Source organism: Rattus norvegicus, chromosome 8 (genome assembly GCF_036323735.1).
Source record: "Rattus norvegicus strain BN/NHsdMcwi chromosome 8, GRCr8, whole genome shotgun sequence".
NCBI classification, from domain to species: domain Eukaryota; kingdom Metazoa; phylum Chordata; class Mammalia; order Rodentia; family Muridae; genus Rattus; species Rattus norvegicus.
The window spans coordinates 49551269-49569222 of NC_086026.1; the positions used below are offsets into that span (position 1 = coordinate 49551269).

Below are 17954 nucleotides of genomic sequence, written 5' to 3' on the forward strand. Positions count from 1 at the left end.
TAAATCCAATTAAGTTATAAAAAGACAGCAGGGTAGGAAGGGAACAACCAGAGCTGGGAGGGGGACTAAGAGAGGGTACTGGAGGTGGATCCAATCCCAATATGTTGTAAACCTGTATAAGCTTGTCAAAAATAAGAAATAATGAACAGGAGTTAAATAAAAAAAATAATAAAAATTCAAAACCCCAAATAAAAAACTCAGCCATTCCATTTAATCATGCTGCCTCTCTTCCTGAGATGAGGACATGTGTGTGGGCCACACTTAGGTATGCTCATGGCCTTCGGGACTTGCCGTTGAGCACATCTAAGGATGCCAGAAATACTGGAGATGAAGAATACCGATGGACCAAGCAAATAAGCACACACACACACCATTTATTATTTGTAATTCAATACTTTTTTTTCCTTTAATTCATACTGAACTTCCATGGCTCTAGCTACTTTACATTAAGATTTGGCTGGACAGCCTTGTATGTGTCTAGGTACTAGCAATAAGTTTTTGGACCTTGCGCACAGCGCCAGGCAAAGTACAGTTATAGATCCAAATATAGACGGTCAGACAACCCAACTGCAACCAAACTGTGTTCTTTCCCACTGTGGCCCAGTGCAGGTGTTGGGTGCTGCTCCCTCTGCCTCACCCGACTCCACCCCATGTCAGGATTATCCAGGGGGCCACTATGGCCTCTGATCCATCCCTCCCCACCTCAGAATGTAGGTTGAGTGGGGTCGGGGGAAGCACCATGGGTTTGGGAAAATGGTCTGGTCCATGCAGAGAGTGGTCTGGCCCTAGAGTGCAAGGTAGGGAGATGTGGGGTGCCACACATTCTTGTTGGCAAAAGTGACTGTTTTACTGTGCAGTCTCTGCACACAACACAGAAGCCCAGGGCCAACTCCCCAGACAGCCTGATGTCCTGCCTGGAGCAAGGGCCGCCATTTTGCTTCTGAGGTGTCTTATTGTATGGAAAGAAGCAAGGAGGACCAAGGGGGTAGAGATGGCAATGTCCGTTAAGCATTCACATGCTGGGGAGATCGTCTGGCATCAGCAAATCTTGGCAGGTAAGTGCTTCTCATCGGCAGCCAAGGCTCCAATCCGGGCTCCCAGGCCTGCTGAGGACCTCTCCAAGTCACAAGACCCCTGAGCTGTTGCAGGGCACATCAGAACAGGGAGCTGGCTGAGCCCATCACAATGGCTGGAGCAGGAGTGAGGTAACAAGACTGGGCAGAGAGGTGGGAGAGGGAGCTCTCTACGCCATGTGCAAATTCCTGCTTTATGTCAGGAATGTAGGGATGTTGAAAGATTGTCTTCCAGAAAACACTCCTCTGGGATCCAAATGCATCTTCTGGAAGAAGACTTGGACATGGAAGGGAGAGGGGCCAGCCTGCTGGAGGATGGGGGGGCGGGGTGTGTGGATGAGGGTCAAGGATGGCAAAGGAAAAATGGGGAATGATTGCCCCATAGCTTAGAGATGGGGATGGGGTTGGGGGGAGGGAGAGTCTTGAAGTGGGTAGGCAGAGTCCAGGTGTGTAGGAAGGGCCATCACAGCCCTGCCACCTGGGGGAAGAGAGAAGATTGCTATTTCTCCTTGGTCCTAATGACCAGGGCTGGCTTTGGCTGCCCTGCAGAGCTGAGGAAGTGGGATGATATGCCACAGAAAGGACCCTTCTGGGAGCACAAGTAGTCCAGAAAGAATCTGCCCCTTGCCAGTCATTTCCCCAACACCTCATATCCTACAGATGCTGTCTATGAAAATAATAGGCCAGTGCCAGCATAGGTGAGGGGCTATGGACAAGTGGAAAATCCACTTGTGGCAAATTCCTCTTGAGGTTCCCTGGCACTCCTCACTCCTTTGATGCCAGTGCCCTAACTCAAGCCAAGGATTTTAGCAATGGTTTCATAATTTATTCAAACTGTGACAGGGGTTTGGCTGAGGAAAACAGAAGTTCTAGAACCGGGAATGGCTTCTTCCATCAGTGAGGAGTATGAATAGTAGAAAGGATTCACAGTGCCTGGAGATGGAAGATGGACTCCGTCCAAAAGGATACTCTTCTTACTGTTATCTTCTAAGCGTAAACCAGTTCCATAAAACTAGGCCAAAGAAAGAAGGAAGGAAGGTGCTTCTCGTGCTAATGCTGAGCAAGATTAGCCCTGCCACTGGGGTCCCTAGACCTCCTACCAAGAACAAAGTTCATCCGCCTGGGCAGGACATCTTCCAGGACTGGAAATTCCCCATCTTGCTAATCCTGGCCTAACCTCCAAATCAAGGTCAAGCCTGGATCCCACATTAAAGGTCTTTTATTTCAGCCCTCTCCTGTTACACTTGGGATCCTGAAACTCAATGTCGGGAACTTATCCAAAGCCACACAACTTTTCAATAATATGGCCAGAGACTCAAACCCAAACCTCTCACCAGTCCAGTAAAAAGCACTCAAATATCTTGCCACACAAATCCTTACAGAAAGGTCAAACTATAAGTACATCTACAATAAATGAACAAAAACCTGCCAGCTGGGAGAAGTAATCAAAGGCCAGGTAGCTTCCATGCCCTCCTGCAGACAGCTAGCTTTGTGCCAGGCCATTCTCTAGGCCACTTACTTTGGCTGCAGGGGTGAATTCCCACTTCCTTCACAAAGTATGAACGAAGGGGAGGAAAGATTTTGTTTGAGAATAAACTGATACGTTGGTTTCTTCCAGGTTTAAAAACCCAAGCTAATGCTAAGACAGAAGGAACTCAGGAGAAAGCCGTCGTCATTCTTGGGGGCTATTCTTTATGAACACATATCATCTGGGTTCACCAGAAAACAGGAGGTTTTCCCTGACAAATTAGGTGCTCTCCTCCCCTAAGTGATACTGCAGGCCAAAGAACGGTAGTTCTCAGTGGTTAGGGCCACTTCTGTTACTTTACTTTGTCCCCCTCGCCACCCCCACCCCACCCCCAAAGAAGACCTTTGAAATTGTTTTAAAAGACTCATGGCTACTTTAGCAATTAAACTTAAGTAAAGAACTACATGTGCAATAAATCTGAGAATTTCCAATTTTGCTTTCAAAAACTTTCTGGAAATGCTTCTGGCTTCTGCCTATTCCAAGAAGAAACTGCCTAGCACCCTGGACCATCCTCCCTTCTTTGACTTGGGGCTCGTGGGTCTTGACAGTCATCAGCATCTCTCAAAGCAACCAAGTGACGACCAAGTGGTCTTTTGGGTCTTGTCCACTCCAGAGGAACAAACGAATCCATTCCTCACCCCTGCTTTCTCAGAATGCTAGCAACGCTAACTAACCACAGGTGCCTTCTCCTCCCTCCATCAGAAGATGATCTGGAGGTACAGCCTTTTTTTATTTATTTATTTATTTTTCTTTGATTTTGCTCTTCAAGAAGTACCAACACCTCTCCAGGGCACTGCGAAATCGATGCCTTTCTTTCACTGCCAAAAATGGAATGTTCGGACAACTCTAAGAGGAGAAAGTAACTTCTTCTCTGGTATAGCTAATCACTGCCACCTTGCTTCTCTTCTTTTGTACTGATGCTCTGGGAAATCCAGGTCTCCTTCTTCCCTGGCCTTCAGAAGCCCGGGAGAAGTAGCAAGCTTAAAGGAGTTTTCGTGCCAACCTGGCAGCAATGTTTACTACCATGGATCTCCAAGAGCTCTCCCAGGGTCTGGCAGGATTCCTTGAGCCATCATATGGAAGAGTAGTAGAGACTTGTAAGGGAGGATGATGGGTCTGCCCAGAAGGACCTCATGAGATCATATAAAACCTGAGTCCTGATGGGCTAACATTAAGAAGGCCCTGGATGGTTCAAGTTTCCAATGTACATCTGCCTTTTATTCCTTGGTGGCTTTCTATCTCACAAAGGTCAAAGACTAAAAGAGATTTATACACATATCTTCAGAAACTCACTACCAAACCTGAGAAACTTAGAACTGAGGTGGCATCCATGCCAAACCCTCCCTCTAGTGGCGCATATGTTTTCCCACGCACAGTGGCACAGAGTTGCCTCTATTGCTAACGCTGGCTCCTTACCAAGAAGAGTTCATGATACTGTTAGCCCTCGAAAGTGGCTTGGCTACTATGCTCACTACTCACACAGGATTCTGGGTAAGCCCTGCAATCCATGTTTCTAGATTGTTCTCTGTCTCCCAAAGCCCCGAGGGACTAGGATACCCTGACTTATCCTGGACATCAAACTCACAGATCAAAGAGAAAAAATTAGAGCCACAGACCTGACTTGCTTTCAATAAGAGAGGTTGTTGTTTTGTTTTTGAAACAAGGTCAAAAAGGCTCCACCCTGGCTAAGAAACAATGTGCTCTTAGGGCACACGGAAACAATAGGATTTTAGGCACTAAAAAGTGACCCTTCCCCCAGATCCAGCCTGGGAGAAGACCAGAGAGAAAGGGAGTGGGAGACTTAGGAAATTCCCAGCCCTTGTGGGGTCCACAACCTACTCAGGTCAGAAGAAGGTGTGGAGGTGGGGGTGGTTGAGGAAGAATTCCCTTCAGATGCCAGAGCTCAGGAGCCTGCAGCCCCACAGCCCAGGCCCACAAATGCAGCCTCTGTCACAGTCCTCACCACCTGGCTTTCAGTGTGGTCCTAACCGATGGCCTCCTGGGGGACTTTGAATGGGGCTCCTGCCTGCTCCATTCTTCCTTTCCCAAGGGAAGGCCTGGGGAAGCGCTGGGTTGGGGGGAGGGGGGAGTAACGAGGATGGGGGGTGGACAACAGGTTCTCTTTTATCCTAGAGACAAATTAAAAGGGGGTTAGGAAATGAAGCACCTTAAGCAATGCCCTCTTGTAACGACTTTGAAGACCTCGAAGGTCTTCACAGGCATAAACTTTGGCTCAGCCACATTTCCCTTCGAAGGGCCAAGAATGGCCAGCAAGGGAAGGAATGAGGAACAAAAAATGGGAGGAGGAGGATCAGGGGAGATTGGTGCTGAGAGGTGGTCCCTGCCCTCCTCGGTCCCTCCACAGTGGAGGGGGAAACGCTGCTCTGGCCGGCACAGGGGGCGGGAGTTCCCGCTCCTTCTCCCTGGTACATAGGCATTATCTCTTGTTTTTAAAATCTGTATATAATATATATTTATATTCTGTATATATATATATTTATATATATTTATAGGGTCTATGTACATGTATTGCACAGGCCTCTTGTAGCCACCCCTGGTCCTGCCTTGTCAGTGATAGCGGTTCCTCTTCTCGTCGCTCTCAGCTGTGTAGTCTCGGGACCGGATACCGTTCTGAAGGTTGATAAGAGAGTCCTTCATCTGTAAGAGAGTGCTCTCGGTGAGTGTCCACAGAGCTGTAGCTACCATGCCACGCCCATCTGTGGCCCATCCCTGTGTCACACGGAACCAACAGATGATAAGTCTACAAAGCACGGGAGGTTCTCGGGGGGGGGGGGGGCCCAGCCTAAGATAGAAAGGGGTCAGGCAGTCCAGTACTGGGAACCCCATGGGCTTGGTTATTTGTGACCTTCAAATCAGCAAATTTACAAGCATCCAGTTGCTCTCAGGAGCCACCTTGAACTCTGACTTACTTGGCCTCCATCCTGAATATACTTTCTATCTTTCCCCTGACCTGGAACACTTTTCCTCACTCCAGCTTCACCCAGTTGGGAAGTCCAGAAACAACACCAACTTTCTACGGTCACAATCGCCCTTTCCTCCCAGCCTCTCAGATCCTCGGGGCTCTTTGCTGAGTCATCATGAGCATTTTAACTTCCTATTTCTTGGGACTAAAACCATTCTGTCCTTCCCAGACATATAGGGTGGTGTTAAAGCAGAGAGAAAGCAGGTTCTTCATCAGCCCCATAAGAGGAAATTAATGCTTTGGGGGTCATGGGATGAGGTCCAAAAGGGTTAGCGTCAATTGGAGGATCTTCAAATGGTTCAGTACATAGAAGCTTTAGTAAGCTACGGTGTTGTAATGACATCATCGCCGGTAAGCTACTCTGTTATATCAGGGTAACAGCTCCACCCTTCTGCACCAAGAACTCTTGGTCCCTCTGCCTCATCTACTGCTTCGACTTCTCTGGCTCTGCTAAATCTACTCACTGGGTAGGAAGAATCCCATTTCTGGGTATGGTGAGTGTGTGCGTGTGAACGGCCTCACTTGCACCTCAGAGAAATGCTGACATACATATCCTCTGGGGAGACAAATCACTATATAGGATTTTTTTCTAAGAATATGTCCTACACTCCTCTGGCTATTAGTGCGTCTCTTAGTTTGTTACTGTTTGGGGGAATTCCTGTTTCTAATACTTCACTGAGGAGCAGCTGTAAAAGCCAGGATGATCATAAAGAAGGAGGAGGCTGTGAGGAGGTGGTGGCTTTCTCAGTACTGACGGGAAGGAGCTCAGCCTCCCAAAGACGAGGGACTGTGGGCATCTCACCTGGTCAAGGAGCATCACTGAGGATTTGATGATTTCCCTCCACCTCTGGAGCTCGGTGTCGTGGTACTTTTGTTGGGATTCTAATAGCTGGGCCCATTCTGTCTGAGACTGGGGTAACCTGAGGGGTAGAAGAAGGTACCCAGCAGCTGGAGTTATGTTCAGTGGGCTGCTCTCTTCTCTGAGACCCCCAAAGGACAGAGAGTCACGCCAGAGTGCTTTCACTTCTGCTCAATGCCCCAGGCTCCCAACTGCCCAGAAACTCTAAGGACCCATTTGTTGAGATGAACTACGGGCTCATCTCAAAGGGGTATCTTTGAGCACAGGCCATGGAATGGTCCCAGACAACTGTGTGAGGTTAAGGTGGAAACAAAGGGGTCAGGCCCACGTTACCTTTCCTGGAGTCTGAGACCCTGCCAGGCAGTGAGCGTCTGTGTGGTGTATTCCAGCATCCACAGCTTGTAAAAGAGCATCATGTTAAGGATGACCAGCAGCACCAGACTGGGAGAGAGACAGGGAAAGCAAGGGCAGTGAGATGGAGTCTGGGCCCGGGATCTCCCCCACCTACCCATGAGGCCATATGACTGCCCACTGGGCCAACCCAAGCATCACAGGGACATTACAGGTGAGGAAGTTGAAGGGGTGTGTAGCAATGGCTGGAGAAAGAAAAGCAACCTCGTCTAGGGGGACAGTAACAGAATAGGAGAGCCACGGAGAGGGCTATAAGCAAACGTATTGAAGGCTCTAGAAGGGAAGCCATGGGCACCTGACTCTGGGTGCCTAAGAAAGATGGCAAAGGGGGAGGGGGAGCACTGAGGTAAAGGGGGGAATCGTAGAGCTGATACCTGAAACAGATCCTAATGGGAGCAAGGAAGAAAAACAGGGAGGAGGCAGCGGTTAGAAACGGGAGTGTAAGGAAGGAGGGGGATGCACTTCAATGGAGACAGAGAGCAAGTGAGCATCTATGAGACATACACACACACAGCAAAGACACAATGGGCAAGGAGGCCAGGCAAGGAAGGATGGAGGGGAAGTGGCTGTGGACCCTTAGCTTTCCATAGGCACTAAATCAAGAGAAGATTTCCTTATCAACCCAAGGTCATGCGACACCTGAAGGGCAGGACAGGAGGAGGACCTGATAAGGTCCTGGAATACAGGTACTGGAATTTCCCTGAAGCTACAGTGTCTTCTCCCTAGACTTATCAGTGTCAGGAGATCAGAAGCAGAGAGGAGCAAGGATGCCAAGGGTGAGAGGTTGCAGGATACCAGGGGAAGTGGAGAGTCAGTCGAGAAGCTAGGGAAAATTCTCTCCACCTCTGTGGCTCCCTAGGCCACTCTGTGAGAGAAGCTCATGGGATAGAGGGAAAGGTGGAGATTCGGAGAAGACCCAGAGACAGGAAGAGCTGGGGTTAAAAGTCTTAGTGCATCACTTAAAGTATTTTTTTTTTTAACTTTGTGAAGTTTCCCATCTACCCTGAAATTGTTTTCTCACAAGGGACATCGTACTCAACCCACTAGGGTTGTTCTATAAATGGAAAGGAACAGAACCTGTAGCAGTAGGCCTACATCAAGAGCTGGTTCTTAATGTGAAAGGATTTGGGAAGGACAGGTACACACAGAAAGGGAGAAGACGGCCAAACTGAGAAGTCACTTCATGGTGGAAAGGAGGGTCAACGAAGGAAAGCAATCATACATGACGCAGACTGTGTCTTAGACTGTTCAAAGTCACTGTTTAATAGTCATGCCCAAGGTCTTATTTATTTCTCGGGCACTATGGATGGAAGTGTCCCTTTATCTGTCAGCTGGAAGTCCCTAGGGCTATCCTACATTGTCCATGCAAACATTCAATGCTACCGTCTAACTGTATCAGCACACGCTGAATCAGCTGAATGCCCACCCCCTCAACACATGTTGCATAGCAAACCACCTTACATCTGGGTTTGTGTTTATAATCCTGAATGTTTTAAGTAAAGGTCATTGTGCTGTCTGAGGGAAGACTCCCCAGTGTGCCAAACAAAGACAAGGAGGTGGGAGGTTGAGTCACCGCATAGAGGGTGGTGCCAGGGTAAGCTGTGCTGGATCCGATCGGTGAGTTCTAAATGCAGGCTATCAGAACCCCAGCTAGGGCTGTGGGGTGTTGGGTCAGGAAGCCTGATTATCCTAAATTTACAAAGCCACAGAGATAGCTGATACCTCTGGGATTTGCCCGTTGGAGTGGGCCTTCTCTAAGTAAAACTGAGAGATGCAGAGAATATGTAAATATAAAACGAACCAAGGTTATAGTCTCTTATTCACCAGTATCCGATACCTGGTATGGTTTTATCAGATACAAATCACATTGCATGGGTGATCTGAGAATGGGTTTTATAGTTGTCTTTGTCCTCGCTGTTGTAATATCATGGTTCCTGGTGCTGTCGTATGTTCTCATGCAAACATTCAATGCCATCATCTAACTGTGTCAGCACATGCTCAGTCACCTGAGTGCCCACTTCCTCAACACGTGCCGCTATGCTATGCCTTGACAAGTAGCAGGAACCCTTCTCGTGTTTCCCATGGGCTTTTCCCCAATAAGGAGCCAACAGGGCAGCCTCTGGCCGCACTTCTGCCACACTCTGCAGGGATGGTCTCATTTATACCAATGGCTTTACTCCGTTTTCTAAGGGACAGGCCCCTATCAGCAAAGGCCTGTCCTCCTCAGCTAGATAACCTGTTGCAGCTCAGACACTTCGATTTTGGCATGTCTTCTCTGACAATTGGCAACTACAGTCCAAATTTCTGTTGACACAAGCACCGGTAGTCCCTGTGGGCAGCTGGACTTCCTGTGAGACTGAACTAAAGGGTAACTGAGGCTTTCCATCTGTGACCTCTCCTCCCCATTCCGTCCTCTCAGTCTGGTGGGCCCTCTGATGCAGATCACTCTAATCACCCACACTGCTTCCAGCGTCTGTCTACCCATTCACCTCACCGCCACAATGCTGGTCTAACTGTGACACTTGTGAGCTTCGCCTAGAGTATCCCCAGAGGAAGGATGTGGCCTCACACCGCCTCTCCAAGGATGTTTTGGGGAGAGGTGCAAAAGGGTCAAAGGAGCAAAACTGACCTAGAGGTGGTCTGGTGCCTGGTGTCCAGAAGGGAGAGCACACACGTGAGAATTGGCTGTGCTGCTCGTCCGCCTGTGTCATCTACATTCTCACACATCATCCCTAGCCATACGCTGAGCCAGGCAGAAAGGCTGTGCTTAGCATCTCTCAATGCCTCTTGTGCAAACGGTCTAGCATATCCTGAGTACTGATGGCAAGGGCTCGCACATCAGACAGCTGTGTTCTCCTATCTTATGCCTTCTTTTCTTTTGGCTTCTCATCATCCTAGCTCAACTTAGTGTTCGAGCTATTGAACCTATGGTTTTATAATGTCCTGCTAATTATAAGTCATCTAGATCGAAATAAGCATCTGTTCTCCCTGGACTGGAAGCATTGATTTTGTCTGGCTACCCTGCCAGGGAGGACTCTGTGCATGGCTCTCATGCTGGGTACAGAGCAGACACTCAAGAGGACCTCTTATAAATTAATGGACTCTTAAAACGTGCTGAAGCATCTCTGTCAGTCAGCATTTATCTTGAGGAGGGATTCTGAGTACCCTGCCTCTCTAACCCACTTGACACTGAGCTCCTAAAAGGCACAGACAGATGCCTTATACACCATTTTCTTCCTAGAAGGCTAACATTTGGGAAGTGCTGAGTATGATACAGGGAAACAGAAAGGGCACCAAAGGACTGGGCAACTGATAGTGAAGACTAGAAGACAAAGGAACAAAGAGGAGGGAAGGCTAAACGTAAGGGGAAACTCATGCTTGGGAGTTAAAAATGATTCTCCTGCACCAGGCAGGGGAGGGAAGGTGTGGGAGCCGGGGAGCGAAAAGAACCTGGAGTCTCTTACACACAGCTGATAACCAGCAGCAGCTTGGACACGCTTTGCAGATGAAAACCATCAGGAGTGTCCTCCGGGATATGCCGTGTCTGCGTGGAACCTGTGGGAGAATGAACAGGCAGTCATTCTCTCCAACCCCACAAATCCCCACACCACAGACAGGACACCAATCAAGCAAGAACACCAGGGAACCACGCATCAGGCTAGCAGCAACCACGTGATCACATCGCCAGCCCTGCCACTCCCCTGCAACTCAAGGATGTAAAGTCTGCAAGGTCAAGGCTTCGGTCAGATAATTACTGAACAAATGAGAAAAGGTAATGTTGGACCTAGGATATGGAGATATGATTGGCTGGTGAAGACAGACCAGGGGCAGCAGCCCCCAGTCCCGGCTTTATAATCAGCTACATGACGTCAAGGCAAGATGTGTAACTTCTCAGTCCATCTACTTAAATGCGACATTGATGACAAATGTGACATCTAAAATGCCAACAATGAGTGCTCTAGTTGAGGCCAGAGAGGGGAACGCATGGGCAATGGCGGTCTTCTCCAGTCCCCAGGCAGTTCTGATGAACTCACACGCATGTGCAAAGTGCAGTTTGTACAACACTGGCACCATCAGTCTCTAGGTTCCTTAGGGAGCCCCAGGTTTCCACAATTGAGAATATACGTGAGAATTCAAAGGGTGGGTTAGAAGAGGAAGACATACAAGACAGGCAGGAGCTTAGTGGGTCTGTGAGGGACAAGGGACAAACTCTACTCAGGATGTAAATCAAGTGAGCATACATGACAGAGACACACAGCTTCATCCCATGGTCCCAATCTACACAACGGTTCCCACCTGGAACATACCTGCCACGTGCTTGATCCTGTGGCCCACATCTTCATCTGTGGGGGTGGTGACAGGACTCATCACCTCTTCCAGATGAGGTACCCGCAGGTGGGCATGGGGACGCTTCCTCCTCCGGACTGCTGAGGACTTATTGGTCTTCTCCTTGGGCGACTGTCTGTGTATCTCGGCCAAGTAGGTACTCTCGGTTTTGGTTAGCTCAGTCTCTGTCAGACACAAAAGGGCCACATCAGAGGCCTATGGCTTTAACCCAACATACTGGCCATTAGAAGCAGCATTCTACTAGTACCATATTCCTACAGCATATCCTGGGAGGCCGGCCAAGTGGGAAGATGACCCTCAGAAAGGCCCATGTCAAGTATTTGTGAAGCTAAATCTCGCTTAGGACCGTGTTCCGAACCTCTGCACCTCCGTGTATATAATTTATGGCATATCACACACTTCTGAACACATGCCTGCAGATCTTTCTTATAATGACTCAATGGCAGTATCACAACATCTTAGGTCCATTCGAGAAGAGGCGAAATCACAGCCCCTGATCACTACAGTCTCTTGAAAGATAACATCCACAGGCATACCAAACTTGATGCTCATTTCAGGGGCAGAATTGAGAACCCAATGAAACTAATACACAGTCTCAGAAAGTCCCTTATTCTCCAGGCTTTCTGTTCCCCACATGGTGGCCAACAGCTGTCTAGGCCAGCAAGGGAAAGGTTCAATTTAGATGACCTGATAACTGTGGTACCCACCTAAATGGCGGAAGTAGTCCTCCAGTCCACTCCAGAAGTTCTTCTCGATGAAAGTTTTCACAAACCCCCAGGGCTGTTTTCGATAGCGGAGCTCTGTGGAGACCCTGAGGAGCAGGCCGTTAAAGACACGATCAGTCATTCATATGGAGAAAACAGGTTTGGAAGCATAGAAGATCAGAATAGGTTGCTGCTACTGCCTGGGACATATTGGGGTGGGGGTACAGTATATACTCTACAGCCTCCCAGCCAATCAAGAGAAGTTTAGAAACTAAGGTCAAACCCTTTTACATCCAAGTAGGGAGTGTCAAGTGTCTTCTCACTTGCCTGCCTTCATGCTACACATAAGATCTCAACACTTCTCTGACTATTCTGTCTCCCAACCACTGGCCACACCACCGTCCACTGCTCTTATAGTAGTTTTACACCCTACCCTCCCACATGGAAGCCCTACTCTCTGCCTCCTCCTTGGGTATATGAGCGGCTGTCAGTAGTGCCCTCACGCCCCATGGCCATGCTTGGACCCTTCGTACATTCCCACCCAGCATCTATTGTCCGCATCGAGAATGGACTAGCACCTCCTGCAAAGGTGTAGCTGTCATCAACCATGATGGTTTTCAAAGGGGTATGTGTGCTGGCTTTCCATCCCTCTTTTACGTAAACGTGGTCCATATTCCTCCCTTGCTCTGAGCAGGCACCGTTGCATACAGAACTAAGTCTTCATTTGACTGTGACCTGAGTAAGCCGAGTACAGAGAGTTGGTTGTATCCGGTCAAGATTCCTGCTCTAGAGGAGCTCACTGACCAACAATGGAAACAATAGGAAAGCCCAACACATAAGACAGGGAACACAGGGCACAGGGTCCTGGCGCTAAAGGCTAAGCTTCAGTACGTATTGGGGCATGACTCCTGATCAAGTCACTCTTCTGATAAATGAGGGTAATTCCATCTTTGGGAGTTATTCTAAGAAGCCCAACAGATGTAGTTCAAGTTCCTACATAGTTCTACATAAACCACAGAAAACCAACAGTAGGGCCTGGTAAAGATCTTCCAAAGAAGATGCAGAGTGTTCAAAGGGACACAAGGTGGGGAAGAAGAAAGGCAGGATGGGAAGGCAAGGAGTTGAGGAAGGCTCCGGGTAGGACATTAACAAGGGAGAATACTCCAGCTCCCCTTCTCCCCAAGGAGCAAACGGGCACTGTGTAATTGGAATGTCTTTCCCACCTGCACCCTCACAAGCCCTCACACAGCACACCTGAGTCTGCTCTTGTTCCGGGCCACTCTGGTGAGTGTGTATCGATTGATGGTATAGAAGTAGTCGTGGTATGGCACATCGTGGGTGAGGACTTCGGCGTCTATCACATAGCACTCGCTCTCCTGACTTGCTTTGTACATGGTCTGTGGATAGGAAAGCACCACTGATCAAAACTGATGAGAGGCCAGGTAGGACCACCACCTTTCTCAATGTCCCTGTCCCTGGATGCCTGGATGGAAAGTGTGACGTCACTGGGGTTGGCAGCATCTGAGCTAGTTGGACGCCGCCATCACTCAGATTTAACCAAGCCTAGATCCAGAGGTGTCTTCCCAAGTCCCGTTTTCATCCTTCATGATGTGACGGGATTTCCAAGCACACACTCATTTGATTCTTTCTTCTCCCCACTCACCTGTGTCTCCCTGACAGTGGCCGTTTTGGGAGCCAGAGGATTAGTAAGGGTGATAGTGTAGAGAATCACTCGACTCTGGTTTCCATTCTCCTCCTTTTTCCATGGGTGGAAGATGATATCTGAAGGTAGACATGAGGTCTAGACTGAGAAGGTGGGGAACAGCAAACACTGCTTGTCTGAATCTCCCCTCTGATGAACCCCTCACTCCATGCTGACTCTTGACAACCAACCCCCCTCCCCTGAAAGCCAATAGGAGTTTGAAAGCTGGGGGAAGTGGCAAAGAGGAGGTGGAGTTGGGGCAGAAAGAGGCCCATTGTGGCATTGCCGAAATTCTACACAGAGCTCCAGAATGCTGATTGTTCCAAGACTGGGACAGGAGGTCTCGGGGCCACCTGCGGGGGTGCAGGCAACATTGAAGTTACTGTGGTAAGACCATTGGATCCCCAGGGAGTGTGACCCACCCCATGGCCTCAAGGTGCCTCTCTTTCAGAGGGTGCCCTGTTGCCTAGGGCTTGTGCCCCAAGGGAATGATTGCCATCTCTGCCGGGCAATCTTACATCCTTGCTGTGGGAAAAACTGGAGTGAGAGGGAGAATGGATGCAGGAGCCCTCAGGGTGCTGGATATGAATCCTCACTCGGCACTTCTAGGCTACTTTATACAGGCAGATAAATAGAGCCTGGAGTTGAGAATCCTAACACATTGGTGCAAGGAACCCGGAGACCCACACACGGCACAGCTAAGGACTGAACGAGCCAATGTAACACATTCATACAGAGGGCACCTCCCAAACTGCAGAACAGCTACCCTATAATAGACACAGAGCCCTGTGGGGACAAAGAGCTGAAGGGGCCTGCTCCCTGGGAAATCTTTGGAGTCTGTTGGACAGAGGGCATATGAAAACCTTCACTACTAGAGACAGAGAGGGACAGAGTAACCTAGAGGATGTTTGGCACCACATGAGGCCAGAAAGAGGAGCCTGCGACATTGGGAGAAAGAGTGGTATAGGGACAGAGGTAGGAAAATAGAAGGGGAAGGAGGAAGAGGGACAGTGGGGGAAAGGATGGACAGTTAGGGAGGGTCGAGCCCGCAGATCAGACCAGAGAAGCGCCGCTGCTCCATGAAGTCCCGCAGAAAGGGTGAGGTGGTGAACAGCAGGTCATAGAGTTTGTCCACGCTGAAGTTGAAGACTTCGTTCACATACTGTCTTCCACTTAGGTCCTCATAGAAGGCCTGGACCTCTCCTGTACAGAAGAGAGGATTAAGCAGACAGTGACAGAGGAGGACTAGAGGCTGTGGTGACATCCCAGGGGCACCAATATCTCCGAGGCTGATGTGGGTGCTACTACCAAGAGAAGGGTGGCTGGGCTCATGGGCTCACTGTGAATGCTTTTGCCTGCATTACTTCTCTTCTCTTGGTCTGGGGGACACTCTGAGATGCAGAACGTAGCTTCTGACTCCAGATATTTCCGTTCATGTTGCAAAATGGAGAGATGAAGGGGATTCTCTTACCCACATTCAGAGGCTCACCTTCATCGTGGGTATCTGAAGAATCACTGAGCTCGGTGGGGATATCCTCATTGTCATTGAAGTCTAGTGAAGGGGAGGTCACAGGCGCCATGATCTCGATCTTCTCCCCTATGATGTTGTCAATGGCAAGTTCCTTCTCTAGGGACCCGTCACCCTCCATCACCTCTTCCTCCAACGGCAAGCCATCAAACTGCAGTGGAGATCAAGAATAACCCACCAGTGCTCCCCTCTGTGGATCAACTCTCTCCAAAGGGAGACCAGCAACCCAGCCTTAAAAGTCATCCCGTTCCCAGCCACGCTGCTCAGGAGCTGGGCTAATGTTGGGTGCTGGGACTGTGTTGAGGTGCACAGAGGGTACACAGAACCAACACTCATGCCATTCAAACAGTGCACTGGTCTATGGGTGGTACTCCCATTCTAGGTCCTTTCTGGAGCTATACTCCTACCACACTACTACAATGCCAGCCTGCCTGTAAACAATACCCTTTTCCTAAGCACCTCAGAGGGCTTCATGGGCATGTCTGGGGCTTCGTTTTCTCATTGGCACCAGAAGGGAATCAATTCTATCTTAATGCTAATCTCAGTGGTAAAAAAAAAAAAAAAAAAAAAAAAAAAAAAAAAAACCATGAAGGCTAGCCATCAATGTCTTCATTTTACTGCTGGTTCGCCTGGCCAAATGTGGAATAAAAGGTTCTCTCTTCTGAGAGTTCTTTCCCAAGGAACCCAAGGTCTTCTTGCAGACACATGCCCTAACCCTCTTTCCTTCTGGAAAGCTCTGACTTCTTGCAACAGTGTTCCTGGGGAGAAAGATTCTCATAGACATTTTCATAGCCTCCATAAATTCTAGCATAGTGGGAAAATAAATTACAAAGTAACTCAACAAAATTCGTGACATAGGTGAATAGGCAATTAACATACAGTTAATACCTACAGTTCCATATTCATGTATGATTTTGACTTTCAATCAAAGCCCCCCAGAGGGGAGGGGGAAGGAAATAGTAAGCCAGGAAAGGTATCCAAAGGAAAAAAAAAAAAAAAAAAAAAGAAGCTGACTTAGAATAGGCCATCAAGAACTACACTCTTAGAAGATTTAGAATACTTTTCATCTCATATATCAAACCAAATCATTTAACTAGACCTGAGAACCTAGCTTTAGACCTTTAGAATATACCATAACATCATGGTGACCATGGTAGGATCCCTTCCCACTTCCCTGCTCCCAGTGGAGCTCTTGTGGGATTAATTAAGCTGGGAGACACTGGCCACTAATCAGGACAGGGATTTGCACAGAGTTTACCACCCATACCGAGACGGGGGCTTCACTGCTTCCCGTAGATGTCAGTGTGCTGTTGGTGATAGACTTCTTGGGCAGCTGTGGGCTGGCATCCGGCTTGGTCTCTATGCTGCTTTTGGATGAGCTGTCATTCACCTCATTCTCTTCTATGGGGATCTCCTCGCAGTAGCTGGAGAAGACACCCCATGAGCTCAGGTTAGTCTCTGTGGTGGAGGCCACCAGCTAATCTTAGAATGCAGGCCTGTCTGTCAATCTGAAACAATGGGCTTTTCTGCTTCTTTTCTTTATGATCTTGTACCAACCAACCACCCCCTCCCCCCATTGTTCCCCTAAAGCTTCATTTCTGTCTTATTCTATCTCTCCCTATCCTGAAACTTCTATCTGAAAAACCACCTTTTCTAGACACCTTCCTAAACATAACGATATCTCATCTTATTCTCTCCTGTTGGATCCCAACCCCGTTCCATGATCTGAATCTAGCATCTGGGCTCTGAGCAAATATTTCCTGTCTCAAACATCAACTAAGACTGGACTCTGTGTACAGTACCCCCCTTCACCAGTACTGCCCAAATTATAGATTGTAACTAGCGAGCTTCTCTTAGTTGTACATCCTGAATGAAGGTAGGTGTTGTTCTAGAGACACGCCAAGCATTCCGCTGCATGCAATCATCACCTATACAGTCGTTGTTGGCATTAACTTCTGACTTGTACATTTGGTAGCATCTGCATGTATTACAGCTCCAGGTAAATCATTATTTCCCATTTAGACATCAGCAAATAGAGTATGATAGAGCTTATATGACACCAGTGCTAATGCTGAACCAAGCCAAGGCCTAAGTGTTGTACCCTCAGTGGGCTTTCCTTGCTTTTTACTTCACTAGCTTCTCACAGCAACATCTAGTCTCCACACACCTAACTACTGTCAGTCAACTGACTCTCCCTGTCTTTCTAACCTACCTGCAGAAGTTCATACAGTGAGAGCCCCCACCCTTAACTTCCTGCTCTTAGCTTCTAGTGTAGGAGATGATCTGCCTCATTAGGTATCCTTTCTAGAACTTTCTCTGCTTCCTCTTCCTGCTGAATGCTTCCAAGCCTAGACCTTGAACATCCTTTATGTTCAGTCACTTGGAGGACTGAGCTAAGCCCATAGTTATCCATTAGTGACTTTAGAGTCTAAAACCCTAGTCCAAACCTAGTTCATCCTCATGAAGCCAAAATCTAACCTCAGAAGCTCACATGATCTCTCTGCTTGGCTTGCAGGCATCCTCATTTGCTTGAAACCAATCTTCTAATCTCAAGCTCTTCTGTCTACAGTATGCCCCATCTGTTTAGAACCACTCCATTCTCCCAAAGAGTTAAACCAACAAACTTTAAATCAACCTGGGATTTGCTTCTGAGCTATCAACAGATCCTTCAAAAGACATCAAGAAATTTTTATTTCCTGTCAGACCTACTGCAACCTTCCAAAACACCTCCACAAGCCTCTTTCCTCTACATTATATCATCTAGCAATCTTTGAACAGGTTCCCCCTTGTTCTTCACCTGAGAGTATGTCAAACACGGA

General features: G+C 48.3%; 1 protein-coding gene across 19 annotated transcripts in view; it reads right to left on the reverse strand.

Moving 5' to 3' along the window:
* Positions 1–373: 373 nt before the first annotated feature.
* Positions 374–17954, reverse strand: part of Gramd1b (GRAM domain containing 1B) — a 239324-nt gene continuing 221743 nt past the window's right edge. For 17 of the 19 annotated variants that reach the window (XM_063265091.1, XM_063265090.1, XM_063265084.1 and 14 more), the window contains 11 exons: positions 16403–16559; positions 15097–15286; positions 14667–14810; positions 13569–13687; positions 13160–13302; positions 11909–12012; positions 11162–11365; positions 10319–10409; positions 6777–6884; positions 6387–6504; positions 374–5259 (listed from right to left, as the gene is read on the reverse strand). In XM_063265091.1, the coding sequence (XP_063121161.1) occupies positions 5170–5259; positions 6387–6504; positions 6777–6884; positions 10319–10409; positions 11162–11365; positions 11909–12012; positions 13160–13302; positions 13569–13687; positions 14667–14810; positions 15097–15286; positions 16403–16559 (1468 nt within the window). In that variant the 3' untranslated portion in view covers positions 374–5169. Of the gene's footprint in view, positions 5260–6386; positions 6505–6776; positions 6885–10304; positions 10410–11161; positions 11366–11908; positions 12013–13159; positions 13303–13568; positions 13688–14666; positions 14811–15096; positions 15287–16402; positions 16560–17954 lie in introns of those variants that run through there. The other 2 variants (NM_001191616.1, XM_063265087.1) reach the window with 2 other exon arrangements.